Source organism: Pseudophryne corroboree, chromosome 7, assembly GCF_028390025.1.
Source record: "Pseudophryne corroboree isolate aPseCor3 chromosome 7, aPseCor3.hap2, whole genome shotgun sequence".
NCBI classification, from domain to species: Eukaryota; Metazoa; Chordata; class Amphibia; order Anura; family Myobatrachidae; genus Pseudophryne; species Pseudophryne corroboree.
Genome location: NC_086450.1, coordinates 76,866,547 through 76,882,008, shown reverse-complemented (window position 1 = coordinate 76,882,008; position 15,462 = coordinate 76,866,547). Strand labels below are relative to the sequence as shown.

At 47.5% G+C, this 15,462-nt stretch overlaps 1 protein-coding gene across 2 annotated transcripts in view; it reads right to left on the bottom strand.

Annotated features, from left to right (window-relative positions):
* Positions 1-15,462, bottom strand: part of CERKL (ceramide kinase like) — a 269,313-nt gene that overhangs the window by 25,271 nt on the left and 228,580 nt on the right. For both annotated transcript variants that reach the window (XM_063933331.1, XM_063933330.1), the window contains exons 5-6: positions 7,357-7,499; positions 461-535 (exon numbers count right to left, since the gene is read on the bottom strand). In XM_063933331.1, the coding sequence (XP_063789401.1) occupies positions 461-535; positions 7,357-7,499 (218 nt within the window). The remainder of the gene's footprint in view (positions 1-460; positions 536-7,356; positions 7,500-15,462) is intronic.

The window sequence follows — 15,462 nt, the reverse complement described above, 5'->3', positions numbered from 1 at the left end:
AGAGGTGGGAATAGAACTTTTGGCAAGGGGCTTCGTTGTGCTCGCCCCCCTGCCGGCATTCTGGCGGCTGGGATCACGGCGTCGGTATTAGGACCCTGTAACCAGGTTAGAGTCTGTTCTGGGTACATGGTGACTCAAGGGGTTGTGGACAAAATCACAACATTTATATCTTAAAATAAGGATTTACCCCAACTTTTCACATGCTCAGGAGGTGGTGAATTGAAACTTGAGCTAAACCTATGGAGAGTTATCGGCTATTATTTTTCATGGACAACTGAATAGCAGCTTTTTGTGGATTGCAAGAAAAACACAATTTTTAGCGCAAAAACTGGATTTTGCAACTACCTGAATTCCCCCCTAAAGTCTGCTACAAAGAGCTGGCACATGAATGTTTGCACTTTAAGGGTTTAATCGGCTTAAGGTGTGAAACTGTGAGACTCTGGTAGGAAGTAACGCTTACCCATAATGATGTGCAGTGTCGCAGTTACCGAGTGTCTAATTCCATGAACTGAAAAAGCCAGAACATTGGCCGTACCTAGAAAACAGTAAATGAGACACTCTATAGATGCATAGTAAAGTTATGGTGGTACTACGTGTAAGACACTGACATGTATCGTTCCACCTCACTTAACCCTTCCAGTGCCACAGAGTTAAGGACATTTTGTCACAAGCAGACAGGACCAATTTGCACAGTGTAGATTGACACATCAGCTAATTTATGCAAATGCACGTCTCCCTATACGTATGGAATTAAGTAAATCTTGCTGACTCTCCCTGAATATCAGGAAGACTCCCTAAAACAGTAATGAGCGCCCTGACTTGGAGGGTCTAACAATCAGCAATAATATAAACGCTGAGTCCGTACAGCGTAACAATGTAATGAAAATATAGGTTAAACGTGCATAAAAGCATTAATAGGGCAGAAGGTGCTGGGCTGCTGGTGCTCCCCGAGTTCTGTGACATACGTTCTCTGACGTTCTAGTGCACAAGTGCAAAGGGGACAATAAACTCTTTCTGGGGCCCTCTCCTAAACAGATATGAATTGGAAAATAAAACATCTATCTATCTATCTATCTATCTATCTATCTATCTATCTATCTATCTATCTATCTATCTATCTCTGATCTGGGGCTCATATAAGGTGCCCATACACTAGACGACCTGTAAATGATGCATTCTCGTTAACGATTTCTCTTGAACTCCCCCGGCAGTCCTGGACAAACGATATAGTACAATACACTAAAGGGACTAGATTGCTTAGAAATGAAGCATGAATCTCTCCGTGTGTATGCCCCATAGCGATAGCGATGCGCGCTCCCGCGCATTGCTATCACCGGCTTGTATGCAGGCACAATCTAGTGTCATCGCTCGTTTCACCACTGTGTGAAGTGAGCGTTCCGCCTTCCCCCCTCCCCTCTTCGCTCCGTACACATTGTGCTGTGTGCTGAGAGGGGGAGAGATGTGTGCTGAGCGCCGTCTGTACGTCTTAAGATCTGGGAGTGGTTACATCCAGGAGCATGCTGTCGGGAAGCAGGGAAGATCAGAAGCTTCGACCAACGACCAGCGGGACAACGCATCGTGATCGTTCAGACAATGAACCATCTGCACTAACCATCTGAACGATTTGTAGTTTCGATCTGTCGGAAATGGCCAAATCGCTCATAATACCATCTATAGGCACCTTTACAGTTGCAAGTACTGTAAGGCAATTTCATGACACGCCCCTCAGGTGGAACAGGACACGCCCCCTCAGGTATATATTTCCCTATTTCTCTGAAATGCTTTTGCAAAAAGCAGAACAAATCTGAATTTCATTTTGGATGTAATATCCCGGGCTCTACTACAAATTACCAGTGAGCTGAAATATTACCTATGAAAGCAGGATGAAAATGTACATGTAATGATTATCTTATTACATGCACATAAATAGGAAAGGTAAGAAAGGGGAACTGTAATGATAAACTGCTGCTCTGTCTGCATATGTGTTTGATATGTAAGTGTGAGCACTGACAAACATGGACGTGCTTTAATGAAAGGAAAGTAACAGTGCAGACTGGAAGAAAAGACGATGATGCCAACACAACACTGCAATACGGAAATAAAGAATGTCCTTGGATGAGGAAGCACTTTCTGCAGGATAATTAAGTTAATTAACCAGATGAAATGAATATTCATAAGGCTGTGAATGTCGCCTACGCCAGAGAGGTAAATGTGATGTAATGAGCTGCCACTCAAGCATGGCTGAAATTCTCCTGAAAAGCTAAACAACATAGAAAATAACATGGAAATGACCAGCCCCGCTGGAAGGTTTTATTATCTCATCGTTCATTATAAAGTCACTGATGTTCTAGTACAAGCTTCCCACAAGCCCTCACTTTATCACTGTCTGTAGAATATATATCCATAAATACATATACGCACACATATGTGCAGGGGAGGGAGCGTGTGTTCCTCACATGACAGCTATATTATGTATTGCCCTTTAGTCATACGTATTAGTGATGCCCTTGCATTTCTTGGAGCCTCTGTAACACAGCCTATTTGGCTGCCTATGTATGGATTACACAGTAACAAATGCCAATGGAAATAGCCGGCACAGTGGCTTCAGGCCTTGCCATATGTTCCTGCATTAGCAATAAGTGACTGGACAATCTCTCATTCCCTAAGCAGCGTATATGAAATGGCTGTCATAGAACACATCATTTTGACATTCTCTTTTTAATAAAGTCTTTCCTTGTCTTAGGAAAGGCATATACGACTGACGTCAATTCCCAGCTATTGCTACGGGAGGCAATCACGGGACCGCCTGTCAGGATCCCGGCGGTCACAATGCCGACACCGGAATCCTGAAGGCGGTGAAATGCCGCCGGCGGAATAACGGCGAGCCAGGCTATTCTCCCTCTATGGGTGTCCACTACACCCACAGAGAGAGAATAAAACCTGTGGCATGCGCAACAAGCATCCCGGCCGCCAGTAATTAGTTTGTATTCCATTGCTACAATAGTTTGCCGTTTCCATTTTGATTCCTTCAGCAACAAAGCTGTAACCAGAATTATCTAAGACAAGCATTTCATTAATCGCTATTCAATTTAAAAGGGTGGAACATCTGTGTGTTGCACTACTGTGAGTTACACAATAAGGCAGAATAGCAACTCAACAGGTATAGTTCATGTAATCTCTCTGTGCGGGCTGCAAGTAAACCTAGGGGCTGTGCATATCCGGGCTGCCTGCCCTGTTATTTTACGGACCTTCGTACCCAAAAGTGCCTGCTGTGGCTAGGCCGCGTCGGCAAGTTGTATTGCGAGTAGACTACACATGGATGATATTTATAGCTTACTATTCACAACAACAAAATAAAAAGGAGAAGAATAAATAAGATTAATGTGATAACAAATGGTGGTAGTCCAATCACTGTACAGTTCCATGAAGTAATAGCTGTAAGATAGTAATAAAGCATATGGTTAAGATATGATCAGGGATACGTAACAGTGCTATATTTACAGTCCTACCAACACATTTAGACTGTGGATTCCTGGGCTCATTTGATGCACTGTTATGCACATACATAACTGTTTACGGAAAACATATTTCAGCAGATGTACTAAGTGGGGAGAGATAAACTACCAGCCAATCAGCTTCTAAGTGTCATTTTTAAAAATACAGCCTGACACCTGACAGTTAGGAGCTGATTGGCTGGTAATTACATCTCTCCACTTTTATCACTCGGCAAGGATTCATACATCTCACCCTTATTGTTTTTAAAATCTTCAGCACCTAGGTCCTCATTCCGAGTTGTTCGCTCGCTAGCTGGTTTTAGCAGCATTGCACACGCTAGGCCGCCGCCCTGTGGGAGTGTATCTTAGCAGAATTGTGAACGAAAGATTAGCAGAATTGCTCCAAAATAATTCTTTGCAGTTTCTGAGTAGCTCCTGACCTACTCCTAGACTGCGATCAGCTCAGTCCGTTTAGTTCCTGGTTTGACGTTACAAACACGCCCTGCGTTCGGCCAGCCACTCCCGCGTTTTTCCCTGACACGCCTGCGTTTTTTAGCACACTCCCGGAAAACGCTGACTTACCACCCAGAAACACCCCTTTCCTGTCAATCATTCACCGATCAGCAGAGTGACTCAAAAGCGCCGCAGGATCCAAAGCAAAACTGCTAAGTTTTTAGTTAAATAACTAAGCGCATGCGCCCTGCGTACCATGCGCATTTAGCAACAAATCGCAGCATAGCGAAAATTGGCAACGAGCAAACAACTCGGAATGACCCCCCTAATACGCATGGATATGAAGTCATAGCCTATATAATGACAGGTGCATGGATATGAAGTCATAGCCTATATAATGACAGGTGCATGGATATGAAGTTATAGCCTATATAATGACAGGTGAAGGCCAGATGACTGAAAACAGAAATATAGCCAACTCTACAAAACATGGATTATTCTATTGCTATATGTTCAAGCATAAATCACATTTATGAAACACCAGTTATGAACCAATAGAAAATAATAGTTAATTGATATTTGGTGCAATCACTTTTTTTTTCTCAAATACATTTTGAATAGATATTGTGAATAGAATTAGTTTCAATGGAAATAGTAATTCAATTCAGATTGTATCTTACTTACTACACGGGATAATGTAATAACTTGTTACTGTCTGGGATGCTGGGGAGAGAATGCTAACAAGTGGTGCCTATCTAACACCATGTATTATTTATTTATTTCTTTATTACCAGATATTTATATAGCGCACACATATTCCGCAGCGCTTTACAGAGAATATTTGGCCATTCACATCAGTCCCTGCCCCAGTGGAGCTTACAATCTATATTCCCTACCACATGTACACACACACACACTCACGCTAGGGTTAATTTTGTAGGGAGCCAATTAACCTACCAGTATATTTTTGCATTGTGGGAGGAAACCGGAGTACCCGGAGGAAACCCATGCAAGTACGGGGAGAACATACAAACTCCACACAGTTGGGCCATGGTGGGAATCGAATCTATGACCTCAGTGCTGTGAGGCAGTAATGCTGACCATTACACCATCCGTACCGCCTTATTTTATACGTATGGTATATAATGAGGACCCAAAGTGATTTCGGCTGGGACACACAATCTACGTCTGTTTCCAGTCTCTGGCTGTCAGTCTTTGTTATTAGTGGCTACATGTATATTACCTTGTAAGTGATGCTACACACTAGACAATATTGTGAACGATGTGCCCGATTTTGACGGATCAGAACGACACATCGTTCAAATCATCTAGTGTGTACTCACTATGTCGCGGACTATCGTCAGTGACATCCTCCATTGGACCTGCATGCAGGTCCAACGGGCAACATCGCCAGAAAGGGCCATCCTGCGCCACTCCCTACCCCCCTGCAACTGGTGTATGCACTTGCCGATGCCGGCACCTCCGACGGGTCCAGCTGCTGCCGATATCGCTGGGTACACATGTCGTCTAGTGTGTACCCAGCTTAAAGCTACTTATCTCTGGCAGCTTCAGTGCTAATGAAGATTGTGGCTTCACTACACTAATGATTATGGTGGAGGATCGCCCCATCCTGACTTCAATAAACTCGGGTGAACCCTCATTTTAGTGAGGACTGCCTGGTTACTGTGTGGTGATCACCAGACAATATCTCCCTGCACTACAGAAAAAAAAATAGTAGAGCCAGGGCGAAGTGTGGGCACATTACATGCCAAATCTCCCTTAGAGAGTGGCACACACACACACACACACACACACACACACACACACTCGGAGGTTACTCATTTTAAAGAGGTTGAGTCTCTTCTTTCAAACAGTATACCACCTTAGTAATTACGGTCTTGCGTTTACTAGACAACATATTGTATACTACAGAAAGCATTAAGACTCCAGGGAAAGAGGGGTTAAAATGCCCAGATCTCCCCCATCCCGGGGTGCCCTGATTTGAAGCTGTATGTTGTCTAGTTATCAAAAGATTTTGCTTTGTTAGGGATACAAATAATATTACACACATTTTCGGTCAAAGTTGGACACAGGCCCGAGAAAAATAAACAAATCACATTGCTACTTATGCAGAGGTGACTGCAAACATGAGAGGCGACCTGTGTAGGTATTATATTCTCCTCCAGTCCCCTGTAAGCAACAGGAAGTGTCGTCTTCACTGGGAGAACAAAGCCAATGCAAAGTTGATACACATTACAGTAAGTGGCAGGAAGTAGTAGATAATTAATACCCATGATGAATGGAGCATGTTTAAAGCAAATTGAACAAGACACATTTTTAACTGCTTTAAAGTCTATACTAATAAACATAACAGCAGCCTTGCCTGTCCCAAACAGAGCACGAAATGTGCTTAATTTTCCAGTACACTGTAATCCAGCCTGCAGTTGCAGCAATTATACTGTATTTGCACAACAGGGCATGTTTTAGGTGCGTTCAGCGTATTAGAAGGCCAGCATCCATTATCACCACTATCTCGCTACTTGCACCCAGGGTCAAGTATCTGCAAGTATTCCCATTCTCACCGTGCACATCTGTGCCGATTAAGCGGCCATCTTGGGATGCATTTTCTGTTGACACACCCATACCCTAAGTGGCACAGGGAGTAGGGTTCCCAGGGCAAGGACGCGCATGGTAAATTGATGTGCATGTACAAAAGAGCCACTAGCAGGGGGGAAAAAAGACAAACTTTGCATCAACAAATGTGTGCACACTGGTCGTTACCGCGATGCGTTCAAACACCTCACAGCAGCAACTACACACGCTCAGGTGCAAATAGTTGTGTTAGGGTGCGAATAGTTGCATCCACACAATGCATTTCATATGGACCACAGATGAGCAGGCTTGTCGCAGCAATCAAGTAGCACCAGCGAATAGTTGTGGGTGCGATCAACGTGAACTTACCTGTATGTCAAACTCTGATGAGGTTCTTTATGAGTTTCATTAAAACTAAACAAAATAAATGCATTATAATTTTCTAGTGCCAATTCTATTATGAAATCCTATGTCTAGAATCTTGCTTTTTGTAGATACACAAATTTAATTGCTTTTTAGTTAACTTTCTTGCAATTTAAATAAAACATGTTTTCTGCTTATTTTGGGGACACTTTCTTTGCCATGTGAAGATATACTGTACCAACACAAGGTATTATTTTTGTGGATCCTGCATGAAAAAGCATTACAGACTTGATGGTAGACTGATCAGTCCGAAAAAGCACCAAAACAGACTCAGCACAGGGGTAAGGAAAGCCTCAGCGGCGAAGGGGTTAATGCATTTTATTCCTGATGTTTACCTTTCTCGTTACGTGCACTGTTATTTAGAAATGTTAGTTTTAGAACCATGACGACTCACCTGCTGAAATTATACCAAGCGGCAGGGATGCCCTGACCGGCTTGAAACCGGCATTGATATTCTTCCCAGCATCCATTTGCGCTCGGAGAAGAAGGCCATGAGCAACTTCACTTACCGATCCATCGCCACCAACGCACACAATTCTGCAAAAGATATACCGGTAGTTCTTTTCTCTGCATTCTTTGCAAATTATATCAGAAATTAATTAAATCAGAGGAACAGGAAATATGACAGACACAGGTTTAGTTATTTGCATATGTAAATTATTACCAGTATGGTGGACATGTCATTATTAAAATAAACGATAAAAGTGACCAGTTTAATAAAAAAAAGAGTGCAAAATTTGGAGAAAAGCAAAGTATTTTACACTCGTAAATCTTTCATCCCTTCCTACTTTCAAGTGATCTAAGACCCGTTCCGTAATCTGTCATAATAATATTCTGAGGCTGTTGTGTAAATTATGGAGGCGCTGTGAAGCCATAAACATTTGACACAAATAAAGTCATAATTTAAGATGTTGTTAATTACCATTAATATGCAAGGAGAGTAATTACTAGCAAGCGTTTGCAAGCACAATTTAGTTTTGATTGCTTCTTTACGGAAGCATTATTTACATGCCATGTGATTAGGAAATACACATTATTTACTAGCGAACATTCATTTAAAAAAAAAAAGGAGTATTAAATATACAAATGGTTTACATTAGAGTGATAAATGCATAAGGTATCCATAAATAACACTGTTCTATACATACACGTTGTACTCTTGTACATTTTATCTCATAGCAAATTATATGGAATAAATACAATGAAGACAACATTCAATTGAGATAGTTTATTTCTCTATTGTTAATAAACATCTAGCACATATTTCTTAATATTATTCAGTGCACATTACAGCAAGTGTGGTTGCAGAACAGGTTCTAGGGGCCCATTAACACACATTGCTGCCAGTTAACGCATTAAGGGCACATGTTATATATGCCCCACCTGCAGTGCAACATGGTTTTTCCCATTAGAGGAAAATGTTGTTTTGCAATCAACCTTGAATTAGGCCCTAAATTAACAGCCATTAAAAAGGGTCTGCAAATGAATAGCCTCTTCTCTTTTACTCTTTGGACAACATGTTTCTGTCCTGCCACCTTGTCACTTTTCCTCCCTTTCTCCTGGGACCACTAGTCTCTGCCCTGCCACCTTGTCTCTTCTCCTCTCTCTCTCCTGGAACCACTAGTCTCTGCCCTGCCACCTTGTCACTTCTCTCTCTCTCTCTCTCCTGGAACCACTAGTCTCTACCCTGCCACCTTGTCACTTCTCCTCTCTCTCTCCTGGGACCACTAGTCTCTGCCCTGCCACCTTGTCACTTCTCTCTCTCTCCTGGAACCACTAGTCTCTGTCCTGCCACCTTGTCACTTCTCCTGTCTCTCCACTGGAACCCCTGGTCTCTGCCCTGCCACCTTGTCACTTCTCCTCTCTCTCTCCTGGAACCACTAGTCTCTGCCCTGCCACCTTGTCACTTCTCTCTCTCTCTCCTGGAACCACTAGTCTCTCCCCTGCCACCTTGTCACTTCTCCTCTCTCTCTCCTGGGACCACTAGTCTCTGCCCTGCCACCTTGTCACTTCTCCTCTCTCTCTCCTGGAACCACTAGTCTCTGCCCTGCCACCTTGTCACTTCTCTCTCTCTCCTGGAACCACTAGTCTCTGTCCTGACACCTTGTCACTTCTCCTGTCTCTCCACTGGAACCACTAGTCTCTACCCTGTCACTTCTCCTCTCTCCTGGGACCACTATTCTCTGCCCTGCCACCTTGTCACTTCTCTCTCTCTCTCTCTCCTGGAACCACTAGTCTCTGCCCTGCCACGTTGTAATTTCTCCACTCTCCCTCCTGGAACCACTAGTCTCTGCCCTGCCATCTTGTCACTTCTCTCTCTCCCCTGGAACCACTAGTCTCTGCCCTGCCACCTTGTCATTCCTCCTCTCTCCCTCCTGGAACCACTAGTCTCTGCCCTTCCACCTTGTCACTTCTCCTCTCTCTCTTTTGGGACCACTAGTCTCTGCCCTGCCACCTTGTCACTTCTCTCTCCTGGAACCACTAGTCTCTGCCCGGCCACCTTGTCACTTCTCCTCTCTCTCTCCTGGGACCACTAGTCTCTGCGCTGCCACCTTGTCACTTCTCCTCTCTCTCTCCTGGAACCACTAGTCTCTGCCCTGCCACCTTGTCACTTCTCCTCTCTCTCTCTTGGAACCACTAGTCTCTGGCCTGCCACCTTGTCACTTCTCCTCTCACTCTCCTGGGACCACTAGTCTCTGCCCTGCCACCTGGTCACTTCTCCTCTCTCTCTCCTGGAACCACTAGTCTCTGCCCTGCCACCTTGTCACTTCTCTCTCTCTCTCTCCTGGAACCACTAGTCTCTACCCTGCCACCTTGTCACTTCTCCTCTCTCTCTCCTGGGACCACTAGTCTCTGCCCTGCCACCTTGTCACTTCTCTCTCTCTCCTGGAACCACTAGTCTCTGTCCTGCCACCTTGTCACTTCTCCTGTCTCTCCACTGGAACCACTAGTCTCTGCCCTGTCACCTTGTCACTTCTCCTCTCTCTCTCCTGGAACCACTAGTCTCTGCCCTGCCACCTTGTCACTTCTCTCTCTCTCTCTCTCTCTCTCTCCTGGAACCACTAGTCTCTCCCCTGCCACCTTGTCACTTCTCCTCTCTCTCTCTCCTGGGACCACTAGTCTCTGCCCTGCCACCTTGTCACTTCTCCTCTCTCTCTCCTGGAACCACTAGTCTCTGCCCTGCCACCTTGTCACTTCTCTCTCTCTCCTGGAACCACTAGTCTCTACCCTGCCAACTTGTCACTTCTCCTCTCTCTCTCTCTTGGGACCACTAGTCTTTGCCCTGCCACCTTGTCACTTCTCTCTCTCTACTGGAACCACTAGTCTCTGTCCTGCCACCTTGTCACTTCTCCTGTCTCTCCACTGGAACCACTAGTCTCTGCCCTGTCACCTTGTCACTTCTCCTCTCTCTCTCCTGGAACCACTAGTCTCTGCCCTGCCACCTTGTCACTTCTCCTCTCTCTCTCCTGGGACGATTAATCTCTACCCTGTCACTTCTCCTCTCTCCTGGGACCACTATTCTCTGCCCTGCCACCTTGTCACTTCTCTCTCTCTCTCCTGGAACCACTAGTCTCTGCCCTGCCACGTTGTAATTTCTCCACTCTCCCTCCTGGAACCACTAGTCTCTGCCCTGCCATCTTGTCACTTCTCTCTCTCTCTCCTGGAACCACTAGTCTCTGCCCTGCCACCTTGTCATTCCTCCTCTCTCCCTCCTGGAACCACTAGTCTCTGCCCTTCCACCTTGTCACTTCTCCTCTCTCTCTTTTGGGACCACTAGTCTCTGCCCTGCCACCTTGTCACTTCTCTCTCCTGGAACCACTAGTCTCTGCCCGGCCACTTTGTCACTTCTCCTCTCTCTCTCTCTCTCTTGGAACCACTAGTCTCTGCCCTGCCACCTTGTCACTTCTCCTCTCTCTCTCCTGGGACCACTAGTCTCTGCCCTGTCACCTTGTCACTTCTCTCTCTCCTGAGACGATTAGTCTCTGCCCTGCAACCTTGTAATTTCTCTCTCTCTCCTGGGACCACTAGTCTCTGCCCTGCCACCATGTCACTTCTCTCTCTCTCTCTCATGGGACTACTAGTCTCTCCCCTGTCACCTTGTCACTTCTCTCTCTCTCTCCTGGGACCACTAGTCTCTGCCCTGCCACCTTGTCACTTCTCTCTCTCCTGGAACCACTAGTCTCTGCCCTGCCACCTTGTAATTTCTCCTCTCTCCCTCCTGGAACCACTAGTCTCTGCCCTGCCACCTTGTCACTTCTCTCTCTCTCCTGGGACTACTAGTCTCTCCCCTGCCACCTTGTCACTTCTCTCTCTCTCTCTCCTATGACAAGTAGTCTCTCCCCTGCCACCTTGTCAATTCTCTCTCTCTCCTGGGACCACTAGTCTCTGCCCTGCCACCTTGTCACTTCTCTCTCTCCTGAAACGATTAGTCTCTGCCCTGCCACTTTGTAATTTCTCTCTCTCTCTCCTGGGACCACTAGACTCTGCCCTGCCACCTTGTCACTTCTCTCTCTCTCTCTCCTGGGACTACTAGTCTCTCCCCTGCCACCTTGTCACTTCTCCTCTCTCTCTCCTGGGACCACTAGTCTCTGCCCTGCCACCTTGTCACTTCTCTCTCTCTCCTGGAACCACTAGTCTCTGCCCTGCCACCTTGTAATTTCTCCTCTCTCCCTCCTGGAACCACTAGTCTCTGTCCTGCCACCTTGTCACTTCTCTCTCTCTCTCCTGGAACCACTAGTCTCTGCCCTGCCACCTTGTAATTTCTCCTCTCTCCCTCCTGGAACCACTAGTCTCTGCCCTGCCACCTTGTCACTTCTCTCTCTCTCCTGGGACTACTAGTCTCTGCCCTGCCACCTTGTAATTTCTCCTCTCTCCCTCCTGGAACCACTAGTCTCTGCCCTGCCACCTTGTCACTTCTCTCTCTCTCCTGGGACTACTAGTCTCTCCCCTGCCACCTTGTCACTTCTCTCTCTCTCTCTCTCTCCTATGACAAGTAGTCTCTCCCCTATCACCTTGTCAATTCTCTCTCTCTCCTGGGACCACTAGTCTCTGCCCTGCCACCTTGTCACTTCTCTCTCTCCTGAAACGATTAGTCTCTGCCCTGCCACTTTGTAATTTCTCTCTCTCTCCTGGGACCACTAGACTCTGCCCTGCCACCTTGTCACTTCTCTCTCTCTCTCTCTCTCTCCTGGGACTACTAGTCTCTCCCCTGCCACCTTGTCACTTCTCCTCTCTCTCTCCTGGGACCACTAGTCTCTGCCCTGCCACCTTGTCACTTCTCTCTCTCTCCTGGAACCACTAGTCTCTGCGCTGCCACCTTGTCACTTCTCCTCTCTCTCTCCTGGAACCACTAGTCTCTGCCCTGCCACCTTGTCACTTCTCCTCTCTCTCTCTTGGAACCACTAGTCTCTGGCCTGCCACCTTGTCACTTCTCCTCTCACTCTCCTGGGACCACTAGTCTCTGCCCTGCCACCTTGTCACTTCTCCTCTCTCTCTCCTGGAACCACTAGTCTCTGCCCTGCCACCTTGTCACTTCTCTCTCTCTCTCTCTCTCTCTCTCCTGGAACCACTAGTCTCTACCCTGCCACCTTGTCACTTCTCCTCTCTCTCTCCTGGGACCACTAGTCTCTGCCCTGCCACCTTGTCACTTCTCTCTCTCTCCTGGAACCACTAGTCTCTGTCCTGCCACCTTGTCACTTCTCCTGTCTCTCCACTGGAACCACTAGTCTCTGCCCTGTCACCTTGTCACTTCTCCTCTCTCTCTCCTGGAACCACTAGTCTCTGCCCTGCCACCTTGTCACTTCTCTCTCTCTCCTGGAACCACTAGTCTCTCCCCTGCCACCTTGTCACTTCTCCTCTCTCTCTCCTGGGACCACTAGTCTCTGCCCTGCCACCTTGTCACTTCTCCTCTCTCTCTCCTGGAACCACTAGTCTCTGCCCTGCCACCTTGTCACTTCTCTCTCTCTCCTGGAACCACTAGTCTCTACCCTGCCAACTTGTCACTTCTCCTCTCTCTCTCTTGGGACCACTAGTCTTTGCCCTGCCACCTTGTCACTTCTCTCTCTCTCCTGGAACCACTAGTCTCTGTCCTGCCACCTTGTCACTTCTCCTGTCTCTCCACTGGAACCACTAGTCTCTGCCCTGTCACCTTGTCACTTCTCTCTCTCTCCTGGAACCACTAGTCTCTGCCCTGCCACCTTGTCACTTCTCCTCTCTCTCTCCTGGGACGATTAATCTCTACCCTGTCACTTCTCCTCTCTCCTGGGACCACTATTCTCTGCCCTGCCACCTTGTCACTTCTCTCTCTCTCCTGGAACCACTAGTCTCTGCCCTGCCACCTTGTCATTCCTCCTCTCTCCCTCCTGGAACCACTAGTCTCTGCCCTTCCACCTTGTCACTTCTCCTCTCTCTCTTTTGGGACCACTAGTCTCTGCCCTGCCACCTTGTCACTTCTCTCTCCTGGAACCACTAGTCTCTGCCCGGCCACTTTGTCACTTCTCCTCTCTCTCTCTCTTGGAACCACTAGTCTCTGCCCTGCCACCTTGTCACTTCTCCTCTCTCTCTCCTGGGACCACTAGTCTCTGCCCTGTCACCTTGTCACTTCTCTCTCTCCTGAGACGATTAGTCTCTGCCCTGCAACCTTGTAATTTCTCTCTCTCTCCTGGGACCACTAGTCTCTGCCCTGCCACCATGTCACTTCTCTCTCTCTCTCATGGGACTACTAGTCTCTCCCCTGTCACCTTGTCACTTCTCTCTCTCTCTCCTGGGACCACTAGTCTCTGCCCTGCCACCTTGTCACTTCTCTCTCTCTCTCCTGGAACCACTAGTCTCTGCCCTGCCACCTTGTAATTTCTCCTCTCTCCCTCCTGGAACCACTAGTCTCTGCCCTGCCACCTTGTCACTTCTCTCTCTCTCCTGGGACTACTAGTCTCTCCCCTGCCACCTTGTCACTTCTCCTCTCTCTCTCCTGGAGCCACTAGTCTCTGCCCTGCCACCTTGTCACTTCTCCTGTCTCTCCACTGGAACCACTAGTCTCTGCCCTGTCACCTTGTCACTTCTCCTCTCTCTCTCCTGGAACCACTAGTCTCTGCCCTGCCACCTTGTCACTTCTCCTCTCTCTCTCCTGGGACGATTAATCTCTACCCTGTCACTTCTCCTCTCTCCTGGGACCACTATTCTCTGCCCTGCCACCTTGTCACTTCTCTCTCTCTCCTGGAACCACTAGTCTCTGCGCTGCCACGTTGTAATTTCTCCACTCTCCCTCCTGGAACCACTAGTCTCTGCCCTGCCATCTTGTCACTTCTCTCTCTCTCCTGGAACCACTAGTCTCTGCCCTGCCACCTTGTCATTCCTCCTCTCTCCCTCCTGGAACCACTAGTCTCTGCCCTTCCACCTTGTCACTTCTCCTCTCTCTCTTTTGGGACCACTAGTCTCTGCCCTGCCACCTTGTCACTTCTCTCTCCTGGAACCACTAGTCTCTGCCCGGCCACTTTGTCACTTCTCCTCTCTCTCTCTCCTATGACAAGTAGTCTCTCCCCTGCCACCTTGTCAATTCTCTCTCTCTCCTGGGACCACTAGTCTCTGCCCTGCCACCTTGTCACTTCTCTCTCTCCTGAAACGATTAGTCTCTGCCCTGCCACTTAGTAATTTCTCTCTCTCTCCTGGGACCACTAGACTCTGCCCTGCCACCTTGTCACTTCTCTCTCTCTCTCTCCTGGGACTACTAGTCTCTCCCCTGCCACCTTGTCACTTCTCCTCTCTCTCTCCTGGGACCACTAGTCTCTGCCCTGCCACCTTGTCACTTCTCTCTCTCTCCTGGAACCACTAGTCTCTGCCCTGCCACCTTGTAATTTCTCCTCTCTCCCTCCTGGAACCACTAGTCTCTGTCCTGCCACCTTGTCACTTCTCTCTCTCTCTCTCTCTCTCCTATGACAAGTAGTCTCTGCCCTGCCACCTTGTCAATTCTCTCTCTCTCCTGGGACCACTAGTTTCTGCCCTGCCACCTTGTCACTTCTCTCTCCTGAGACGATTAGTCTCTGCCCTGCCACCTTGTAATTTCTCTATCTCTCCTGGGACCACTAGTCTATCCCCTGCCACCTTGTCACTTCTCCTCTCTCTCTCCTGGGACCACTAGTCTCTGCCCTGCCACATTGTCACTTCTCTCTCTCTCCTGGAACCACTAGTCTCTGCCCTGCCTCCTTGTAATTTCTCCTCTCTCCCTCCTGGAACCACTAGTCTCTGCCCTGCATCCTTGTCACTTCTCCTCTCTCTCTTTTGGGACAACTAGTCTCTGCCCTGCCATCTTGTCACTTCTCTCTCTCTCCTGGAACCACTAGTCTCTGCCCTGCCACCTTGTCATTTCTCCTCTCTCCCTCCTGGAACCACTAGTCTCTGCCCTGCCACCTTGTCACTTCTCCTCTCTCTCTTTTGGGGCCACTAGTCTCTGCCCTGCCACCTTGTCACTTCTCCTCTCTCTCTCTCCTGGAACCACTAGTCTCTG